The sequence below is a fragment of the Protobothrops mucrosquamatus genome, unplaced genomic scaffold (genome assembly GCF_001527695.2).
Source record: "Protobothrops mucrosquamatus isolate PMUCROS unplaced genomic scaffold, P.Mucros_1.0 scaffold1232, whole genome shotgun sequence".
Taxonomy (NCBI): domain Eukaryota; kingdom Metazoa; phylum Chordata; class Lepidosauria; order Squamata; family Viperidae; genus Protobothrops; species Protobothrops mucrosquamatus.
In genome coordinates this window covers 332,857-343,699 of record NW_015387439.1, presented here as the reverse complement: position 1 = coordinate 343,699, position 10,843 = coordinate 332,857, and the positions used below count along the sequence as shown (strand labels likewise).

At 53.5% G+C, this 10,843-nt stretch overlaps 1 protein-coding gene across 1 annotated transcript in view; it reads left to right on the top strand.

Annotated features, from left to right (window-relative positions):
• The first annotated feature begins 6,525 nt into the window (after positions 1–6,525).
• DACT3 (dishevelled binding antagonist of beta catenin 3) overlaps positions 6,526–10,843 on the top strand; it is a 17,537-nt gene continuing 13,219 nt past the window's right edge. Inside the window, exon 1 of the mRNA XM_029285059.1 lies at positions 6,526–6,744. Coding sequence (XP_029140892.1) covers positions 6,526–6,744 — 219 coding nt within the window. The remainder of the gene's footprint in view (positions 6,745–10,843) is intronic.

The window sequence follows — 10,843 nt, the reverse complement described above, 5'->3', positions numbered from 1 at the left end:
AGGCCTGCGGCGGGGCGGGCAGGCAGGACGAAGGGCAACGCAACTGGACGAGGACCTTGACCGGAGCGACCCTGGCCTCTCACTGAATTCGCACTCGCCACCTCCCCCATCGTCTCTTTTCCGGGAGGTTGGAAAAACAAGAAACGGAACCTGTCAGATCTTTCCAAGGAGACCTTTGGCTGCTCGGAGGTCGGCATTGCTAAGAGCCACGTTGAAGGAGACCCACAAGGGGGGCAAGGTAATCATGCACAATGGGTAGAGTCAACCTGGCCCTTGGACAGAGCCCTGCTTCCGTTGTCTCCTCCCCTTTTTCAGGGCTGGGATGGGGGACTTTCTTTGCATGTTGCATTAGCCCAAGGGTAGGCAACCTCGACTCTTTTATGACTCATGGACTCCAACTCCCAGAATTCCTGAGTCAGCATAGCTGACTCAGGAATTCTGGGAGTTGAAGTCCATGAGTCATAAAAGAGCCGAGGTTGCTTATTAGCCCATTTTGAGTGTTTGGCTAAAAAGGTTCATGCAAAAATAGCCAGTTTTCTTGAGCTAGGACCGATGGGGGCTACAGGTTGTGTGTCCCCCCCCACACCCAGGGACGCAGAGGAAGCTTTGGGGAGGTGTGGAGGTTGAGGAAGAGGAATCGGGGCTGTTTCACAGTGGAAACAGCCTCAAAACCGATGGCGGTGCTCTCTTTGATGAAGATTCCTGGTTAAATGAAGGTTTCTTTGGGGGAGAGGGGGGGTCTAATCCAGGGCTCTCCAAACGTGGCCACTTTAAGACTCGTGGACTTCAACTCCCAGCGTTCCTCAGCCAGAAACCTGCAGCAGGCAGAAACACACCGGCTGAGGAATTCTGGGAGTTGAAGTCCACGAGTCTTAAAGTGGCCCCGTTTGGAGACCCCCGATTGAATCAATCTGAGTGGGAATTGCTCTCTTTGATCGCTGAATCAGTGTTTCCTCAAGCTTGGCCGCTTTAAGTGGGATGGACTTCAACCCCCAGAATTCCCCAGCCAGCTGAATTCTGGGAGTTGAAGTCCACCCCTCTTACAGTGGCCCAGCTTTAGAAACCTTGTTTTTAACGGACTGGCGGAGAGGGAATTGTCAAGCGGGCAAAAATTCATGCAGACAGTTTTCAAAGTAGGACTCAACTTTGGGGGAGGCAGAAACAGAATCGACCCCCCTCGTACAGCCCCCCCCTCTCCAAAATCCCTGCTCCTTCCTCTATGCCTCCCAAGGGCACGTCGGCTTTCCAAAGTGGACCGTTTGAAACAGGCCAGCGCCACCAAAGACTGGCTCCTTGTGCCCCAGACAAAGCCACCTTCTCTTCCAGCGTGGAGTGGGCCAACGTCTTTGCCTCCAAACCACGTGGGCTGGCCAAAATCCATGCGCCGGAAGGGAGAGGAAGAAAGCTCCGGGGAGGTGGGGGGAAGAGATGCTGTGTGGTTCTCCCCCACCCCCCCTTTTTTTTTTCTTTTTAAAAAGCATTTCTCTTTGAAAGATTCAGATCCCATTCTGCACATCCGGGGAAGGATTAACCCCATAACTTTTTTTTGGGACGGGACAGGAATTCTCCATCTAACGCTTTCCGTGATGGTCAGCTAGAAATAGTTTTGCCCCCAGCCAGGCGGATGGGAATGGTAGTCTCACCTCGCTGGAAGAACGGTAGCAGTTTGCAGGCCTCTGGATTTCTCTGGGAAGGAGAAATATGTGGGTCTGAGGTTGTTTGCATAACGCAAACCAAGATGGGATTCCCCCCCTTCCCACCATGATTTCAGCCCCTCCATATTGGCGTTTATTAGATTAAAGGTCCGTCTCTCCTCTCTGCTGTTAAATTTGGCCAACATCCTTCTGCTGAAGCTTACTGATTCCCCCACCCACCCACCCCCACCCCCCGGCACTTAACTGGATTCACAACCACCACCAAATTTCTGGTTTGCTCATTAGAGTTTGTGGAATAAACCACCATTGATCGGTCAATGGGAAAGAGTCGGTTTTGGTATGGGGCGGTCTCTGATGTGGCCACTTCATAGCAACTGGGCTTGTATTGAAGAGGCAGCTTCCCCCGGACAATTGTTTATACCCTGAAATGTCTATTTTTTTTTAAAATAGCCTGAACGTTGTGCTGTATATAAAAATACATTTAAATCCTAGATTTAAAAAGGCGTCTTTGAGTTGCATGTAGATTTGGCTGAAGAAGTCAGGAGAACTTCCGTTTCTTTTACTGTTGAGCGGGTCTCTGGGGAGAATGCCCACCCGGTTCTTTCTTTCTTTCTTTCTTTCTTTCTTTCTTTCTTTCTTTCTTTCTTTCTTTCTTTCTTTCTTTCTTTCTTTCCTTCCTTCCTTCCTTCCTTCCTTCCTTCCCTTCCTTCCTTCCTTTCCTTCCTTCCTTCCTTCCTTCCTTCTTTCTTTCTTTCTTTTTTCTTTTCTTTCTTTCTTTCTTTTTTCTTTTCTTTCCTTCCTTCCTTCCTTCCTTCTTTCTTTCTTTCTTTCTTTCTTTCTTTCTTTCTTTCTTTCTTTCTTTCTTTCCTTCCTTCCTTATTTATTTATTTGTTTATTTATCCTTCTATTTATTGATCTGTTTATCATATTTATACACCATCCATATCCTGTTGAGCGACTCTGGGCTTCTTGCTTGTTCTCATTCTACTTTCCAGTCTCTGGAAAGATTCTTCTCTTAAAGTTTGCACCTTGCATGGTGTTGCTGTCCGGGGCACTTGCTGGTCAGACACCCCCCCCCTTCCATCATTTTTCCAGGGGTGCTCAGCTGCCTTGGCCCAGGCCTGGCCTGGTCATTTGCCCCCGCTTGGAAAGCTGGTTTGTGTGGCCTTTGTGCAAGGTGGGCGTTTGGAAACCGTGCCGCGTGGGGGGAAGACCATGCAAAAAAATAATAATAATAAGCTGGAGGTTTTGGGATGAGTTGAGGGTGGTCAACTTTGAAAGGGAAGCTCAACTCTGAGGTGGGTTTGCGGAGATCATAAGGAAGCGGTGGAGGGACAATGACAGAGGCTAACGGATGCTATGGGCCAAAGGAAACAGTGGGGGGGGGGTAGCAAAAGCTTTTAACTTAACTGGACTTTAAAGCAATGTTTCTCAACCTTGGCAATCTTAAGACACAGCTGGCTGGGGAATTCTGGGAGTTGAAGTCCACACGTCTTAAAATTGACCCAGCTGAGAAACAATGCCTTGAAGGATCTGATCCCTGGCGAGATTTCCTGCAGTCTGGAATCCGTCCATCCATGCCTGGCGAGGAAATTACTTTGAAGTAGAGGGAGGCAGAAGGATTTTCCACGCAGGCTGTGGCTATAGCAACAATGGAATACAGACAATAAGTTTTTTTTCCTCCTTCCAATCGCTTTTTCCAGAACACGACTCTGCCGCACATGCCTTGGCACGCGGCCCCTCTCGCTCTGCATATGCTTAGAAAATCTGGAACGCCTGCAACAGATTCGGCGGGGGCCTGGCTTTAGCAAGGCGGAGCCCGTTCCTTCTCGGAGAGGGGCGCTCAGATCTGCTAAAAAGCCAACTGCTAACAGGCTCTAGGTTGGCCACACTCTCAGGTGTGGAATTGATGTGTTTTCCAGGTGGGGAATTGACAAGGGTTCTAGATGGGGAATGGATGTGTATTCCAGGTGTGGCGTTGATACGCCTGGCAGGTGTGGAATCTGCATGCATGGCCAGGTGAGGAGTTGACGTGGATTCCAGGTGTGGAGTTGACGTTCATTCCAGATGTGGAATTGACATGGATTCCCAATGGAGAGGAAGTAATGCACTTTGCACTGGCTCAGAGGCACTCCTGAGAGCTAGAGAGGTCACCGCAGCTGCTTAAAAGGGGCTGTTAGTCCTGCTGTGCTGGTGCCCCTTTTGGTCTCGGAGAAAGGTTTTATTTTGAGTTTCCAGCTGTGGAAGTCTGGGCCCCTGTCTTGGGTCTCCAAGCCTTTGGGGCTCAAACTGCCTCCCCGGTGCATCAACCCACCGTGCGAGGCTCCTTGGCACTTAAGCAGCCAGCATGACGGTGAGAAGGAAGCACAGATGCTCCTCACCACAAGTTGACAGCAGCCTCAAAGAGACTCGATCTTCCCATTTCCTTCCTTTCCCACCCCCCCAATATTGCTATTTCTCCCTGTCCTTAGCAAAAGCTGCCAGCATCCTCCCCCCCCCACTGCCATTGCCATGGCTACCCGCTTCTCCATCACCATGGCTACCTGCTCACACTATTATTATCACCACCATTTATAAACCACTGTTGCTACCCATCCTAGTCACTGTCACTGCTGCCAGCCCCTTCCTCCTGGCGGCCGAAGCATCGCGCATGGCTGTTCCCTGGAAGCTGAGCCAGCCTCTCCTCCTCCTCCTCCTCCTCCTCCTCCTCCTTTCTCATGTGTAAGAACCATCCCTGGGTCAGTCTGACGTTTCCCCTTTTGAATTGGGGATCGGTTGCCAGAAATTCTGCTGTCTCCTCTCATGGGTTCCTCTGTAGTGGATCTCTTAAAACAAAGCCCCTTCACCACCAGCTGGGGTTCCCAAGGTGTGGCAGACCTCCCCACCCAATACCCACGCTGTCCAGGGTGATGGGAGTTATAGTCCCACAGCCCTTCTGGGGTTTGGGAAAGGAGGAATCTAGTCAGTTTGAGGCTTTCTCGCCCCATCCCAAAAAAGGATGTGCAGAAGTCCTCAAAAGGCTCCTGACGAAGATGTTCCCCCACATGTTCCAGAAAGCACCCAGTTTCTGGTCTTCAGCCAGGGTGACTTATTCGCAACTCTCTCTCTCTCTCTCTCTCTCTCTCTCTCTCTCTCTCTCTCTCTCTCTCTCTCTCTCTCTCTCTCTCTCTCTCTCTCTCTGTGTGTGTGTGTGTGTGTGTAGGAGATTTCCTTCCTTCGCTCCTTCGTTCCCTCCCTCTCTGTCCTTCCTACCTACCTACCTCCCCTTCCTTCCTTCCTTCCTTCCTTCCTTCCTTCCTTCCTTCCTTCCTTCCTTCCCTCCCTCCCTTAAAAAAACATTTTTACACTGATGGGAAGATGCAGAATGGGGAGGGGGCATCCCCATGTCCAACGTTTTGACCTGGTCCCCTGCTTTTTTTTCAAGCGGGGGGGGGGGAAAGCTCCCTGTCCGAAGCCGCGTCTGAATCCCCAAGTCAGCCAACCTACCTTTCCCAACCTGGGGGCTCTCCGGTCGTCTCCCCATTCATAACTCCACGAATGACGGTTGTCTGAACTGCCCAGGGACATTTTCCAGGCTTGCTGACCGCCTAACAGAAGCCCCTCTTCGGCCTGGCCTGGAGATCGAGTCCGCCTTTCCAGCAAGGCAGCAGCTCAGCTGGCCTCTGGCAACCAGGAGGCGGGGGCACGGTCGGCGGGTGCGTCCCCCCAAACCTTTCGGGGACCCCAGGCCCCAAACCGCCCAGCCCCCCGGCATTTAGGGGAAAGTCGAGAGGATCCCCCCGAAGCTGCCTTTGGCCGGACGCCCCCTTGAGAAAAGTCACCCTCGCCACTCTTTGGGACGTAAGAAACTCGGGGGACATGCTGGGAGGGAAGGCGAGGCCCCTGAAGGGGCGGGGGAGGGATCCCCGAAGCTTCATTCATTCATTCATTCAGAAAACAAGACATTCAGATGGGCGGCCAGAAACTCTTTCACTTCGGTGGGCGGGGCCAGGTTTTTTTATGAATGAGACGATGGAGGGGTTGGGCCAGCAGAAGGGCGGAGACATGCAAACGAACTGGCAAATGACGCTCCTGGCGTCCAGGCCTGTCGGGGACATCAGGGAGCGGGGAATTTATGACTATTTGTTATGATTTAATAATTTGATTAACGGTTTAAAATGATTTAATGTCCAAGGCGTTCGGTGGCTCCCACCGCAGGGCGTGGCCAGCCAGGTAAATTGAGCTGAGCGGACCAATAGACGAATCGCAGGGCGTGGCTAAGAGGCAGGGAGGGGAATGAACCAATGGCTTGAATCAACGGCTCGATTATGCAAATTAAGGGCGCACTTTCGGAGAGGGGCGTTTTATGCAGATGAGGAAGGCGTGTCGGCAGCTCGGCTCGGCGGCGGGCGTATGCAGATATATCGGGCCACCGCCCAATAGCTCGCTGCGAGGGCGGGCCCCAACGGGTGAAGTTCCCGCGGAAGAGCCAATGGCTGGGCTCGAGGGCGACGCCATATGCAAATTGAGCCTCCCAGCTGAGCCAATGCCGGATCTCCACCGCGAAAGGGGCTTTGTAAATAAAGCGGAGCCGAGGGAGCCAATGGCGAGGCTCCATTGGGCCAAAGCGACGCGCGGCCGGGGCCCAATTGTTTGAATGGGAGGCGTGGCGCTGGGCCGGGCGGGCTAATCAGAGGCCGAGTCTCCCAATCCGTTTCGGACGGGCGAGCCAATCGGCGCCCACATGCAAATGAGGCGGTGACAGCGCCGGAGCTGCAGCCGCCGCCGCTGCGCTTTCCCGGCTCCGGAGCCGCTGCAGGAGCCGCCGCCCGCCCGTCCGTCCGTCCGCTGCCCGCCCGCCCGCCGAGGGCTGCAACCGGCTGGCGGCACCATGATCCGCGCCTTCTCCTTCCCGGCCAGCCCGGAGCGGAGCCGGCTGCGCGCCTGGCTGGAAGGCACCCTGGCCGGCTTGTGCGAGCTGCACTTGCTGCGGGAGCGCCAGGAGCGGCGCGTCCGGCAGGCGCTGCGCATCGCCGCCGAGCCCTCGGCCGCCAAGCCCGGGAGTTGCGAGGCCGGGGGAGGCGGGGAGCCTTCGCCGGAGGAGCAGCTGGTGAGCCCGGGGGGGGGGGCAAGAGGCAGAGGACCCAGGCGGGGAGGGGGCGCGCCGGATTGGGACCACCGGAGGGGGAGGGAGGTGGGGGCGGCAGGAGAGGCGAGGGGAGGGGTCGCCGCAGCCCGCCCTCCCCCCTTTTCTGCCTGGGGGAGGGGTCTTTGAGAAGCTCCGGTGGGGGAGAAGAGGGGGTCCTCGGGCTGTCCCGCGGGGAAGGGGCGTCGGAAGAGCCCGGGCTCCTGGTGGGGGGGTAGGCTGCTCCTTGCCCGACGTCCTGAACCGGCCGAGAGGGTGGAGGCGGACGATCCCGGGTCCCCTGCGCGGGCTCCTTTCTCCGCAGTCGGATTAATGGGTCTGGGGGCGGCAAGGATGGAGCAGGAGCATGCGCGCGCTGGCGGGATGGGGATGGAAGAGAGGCGCTCCCCCCCCCATTCCGCCCCCTTTCCTCCCCTCCGGCCCTGGGGAGGCTTGGGGGAAGCGGGCAGCTGCGCCCCGTCGCCTCCCTTCTGCGCTTGGTTGGGCTCCGTTGGAAGAAAGCAGCAGCGCCCCCTCCCCTCCTTCGCTCGCCCGACGCCAGGCTGGGTCTCCGGCTTGCGCCAGGACCGCGGCAGCCGGCTTCGCCGATCCATCCGCCGCTGCGGCCAAGTCCGGGAGCGCAACGCCGCTTTGCTCGGAGGGGTCTTTTCTGGGCAGGCGGGCCCCCCCTCCTCTCCCTAGGCAGGTTCCTCCCAGATCTCCAGGACTACACCTCCCATGCTTCCCAGGCGAGCTTAGCTGGGGTGAAGGGGTCGAGCGGGACTGGGAGGGCGGAATCCACCCGTGGCTGGAGGGAAAAACGGTCCGCCAGCTCCCCTTTTTCCTGCTCCGGGAATACTGGTTTCTGAAGAGGGAAGCGATTCCCCGGCTAAAGGCGAGCCGAAGGGGAATCGAGACGACTCCGGATTAAAGCGAGGCTTGATTGTGGCATTCGGAGCGGGGGCAGCTGGTATCTGGATTGCCCGTTTGACATTTTTTTTGGGGGGTGGGATGGCTCTTCAGAAAGGGAAAGTCCCCCCCAGCAGATGTGTTTGCTGAAATGCGGGGCGACGCGATCCCTGGAAGTTTAAAGAAGGAGCCAGTAGATCCTTTCCTTCTCCCTCTGAACCATCCCGGAGTAGGTTCCTCCCTTTTTCCAGTTCTGGTTCGTGAGTTCCTACCGGTTGGAACTGGATGGGCTGGCGCTTTTATCGGGGAGAGGGTTTCTCGAGACATGGCTGGCCAGGGAATTCTGGGAGTTGAAGTCCTCAGTCTTAAAGCTCACTAGCATGCTGGCCAAGGGATTCTGGGAGTTGAAGTCTACATATCTTACAGTGGCTAAGATTGAGAGACACTGTCCTAGACTAGGGAGGGTGAAAAGACTTAGAAACGTTTTCAGTGTTTCTCAACCTTGACAATTTTAAGGCATGTGGACTTCAACTCCCAGAATTCCACAGCCAGCAATGCTGGCTGTGTAATTCTGGGAGTTGAAGTCCACATGCCTTAAAATTGTCAAGGTTGAGAAACACTGGTTTAGCTGTCAAAGAAGGCACGACAGCTGCCATCAAATCTTTGGAGGGCTGTTGCATTGTAGAGAGTTCGAATTTCTTCTCAGGTGCTCCAGAAGGCAAGACTAGAACTCATGGGATGAAACTTAAGGTGCCAATTAAATATTGGGAAGAATTATATTGACTTTCCGAGCTGCCAATCAGTGGAATAGGTTATCACATCCAGGGGTTTTTTGCCTCATTCCTGGAGATGTTCAAACAGAGGTTGGGTAGTTATCAAAGGGGATGGTGTCATGAATCCTGCAGTGTGCAGTGGGTTGGATTTGATGACCTCTTAGTTCCCTTCCAACTCGTGCGATTCTCTGAGCTGCTGGTCAACATAGTGGGACCAGCCAGGCACACTTTGTGAGGTTGGCACGCAGTGGCCATCGCTGCCAGAATGGAAAATTGGCTACTGCTGGGTTAACAGGTGACCCAGCCTATAACGTCCAGATGGTGGCTTGTGAATAGATATTGCAGTATTTAGCTAGCAATTCTATGTCGGGCACAATGAAAGCTTGTATTCTCAGCCTGCTGAATAGTGTCAAGCACCAGGACTGACTGTTCCAACAGATAATTATTCCTTCTTTGAGAGAAGCCCAAACTCATGCAACTCTGAATTTATGGTTTCCTGGGTTGAATTGGCTCTCTCCTGCCCTGGTTGGAGACGATGGAGACAGACAAGTCCCTTGTTGGGGACTTAAGAACCATGCTGGAGATATCTGGAACCCACCTGGTTCTAGAACAAAGCAGGATCAGGCAAGCATCCCCGGAGTGGACTGAAGAACTGAAAGATCTCTGGATGTTCTAGCACAATTCCCAGGGCTGGTTTTCTGCATAAGATGCTTTGAAATGTGTTGCGTTACCATCTTTGTTACCCCACAGCTGAAGGTGATGGGAATTGTAGTCCAACAGGGCTAAGGACTTCACTTTGAGTTCCTTACAATGGAAAGGTGAACCGGAGTCATATAGACGGAGCTCTGAGGTGTCTGGTTGCATGCAATTGCCTAGACCTCTTTGGCCAACCGATGAACTCAGGGGTTTGGGGGAGAGAGGGGTCGTCTCCTGCCTCTCGGGCTGGCCTGGTTTTCTGAGGCAAAGCTGGCTGGGGAATTCTGGGAATTGAAGTCCACTCATCCTTAAGTGCCCAAGGTTGATGAACACTGCCTTGAACCACCCCTTTGCCAGCTCCAGATGTGCTGGGCTGAGATGAGAATTTGGGAAGTTGATAGTGGTACAGACCCCCCCCCCAATACCGTGTATTCTTCCCTTTCTCCACTTTTAGACGAAAATAACCTTCTTTGCGTTGACTTTTCTCCTTTCTTCCTTCCCCATCTCCTCTCTCCCTCCTTCCCTTCCTCCTTCCTTCCTCCCTTCCTTAATCTTCCTCCCTCCCTCCCTCCTTCCCTTCCTTCCTTCCTTCCTTCCTTCCTTCATCTCCTCCCTCCCTCCTTCCCTCCCTCCCTACCCCCCCTCCCTGGAGGGGGTAAGAGATCTGTGTTTACCTTCCTGAATCTGAACCCCCCTTCAGTCCCCCCCCATGACTCAGTGACTGTTGTCAAGTTTTTCTAAACGCAAAACTGATCTTCATTCACCACACCGTCCTCATTTTGCACAGTTCCTTCAGAGCGCCCTCTGCAGCAGCCAACCTCTGAGCCATTGGACTACAGCTCCTATCTTCCCCAGCCCCGGCGATGGTTCTTAAAGGGCCACCCTTTAAAGTCCATCATATCCAAGGGAAGCATCCTGGACCACGAGCTGAAGCTTGTGGAGTGTCATTTCTTCCAACAGGCTGGATTTAGGGGGTCTGTGGAAATGGTCCCACTTTGTGTGTGTGTGTGTGTGTGTGTGTGTGTGTGTGTGTGTGTGTGTGTCCATGCTGGCTCAGGAATTCTGGGAGTTGAAGTCCACGAGTCATAAAGGAGCCAGGGTTGACTACCCCTGAGATAGATGATAGATAGATAGATAGATAGATAGATAGATAGATAGATAGATAGATAGATAGATAGATAGATAGATAGATAGATAGATAGATAGATAGATAGAAATGGATAGATGAGAAATAGATAAAATACATAGAAGACAGATAGATGAGATAGATAGTAACGGAGAGAGAGAGATACCAATAGAGATACCAGTAGGTAGATAAAGAGATAAATGATTGACAGACAGACATATAGAGAGATGATAGATAATAGAGAATAGAGAAAAATGATTGACAGAGAGATAACAAAGAGAGAAATGAGAGAGAGAGCAAGGAAGTCTACACCTCCTAGTTCAGATGGGGTTGTTGAGATAATCAACCATTTCTCCATGAGGAAGGCATTTGGCAGTCCTGGCCCAACCCTCTTCCTCCCCAACCATCATAAATTCCAAGATAAGACTTCAGACAGGAGGGGGACGGGGGGGGGGAGGGAAGGGGGGGAGGCCAACTCTCCCTCTGCAGATTATCCAAGCTGAGCAAACACAGCCTATGGGATGGTTTGGGAAAGAGACTCAGGTCAGGAGGAGTGGATTCCCTCCCCCCTCCTTTCCCC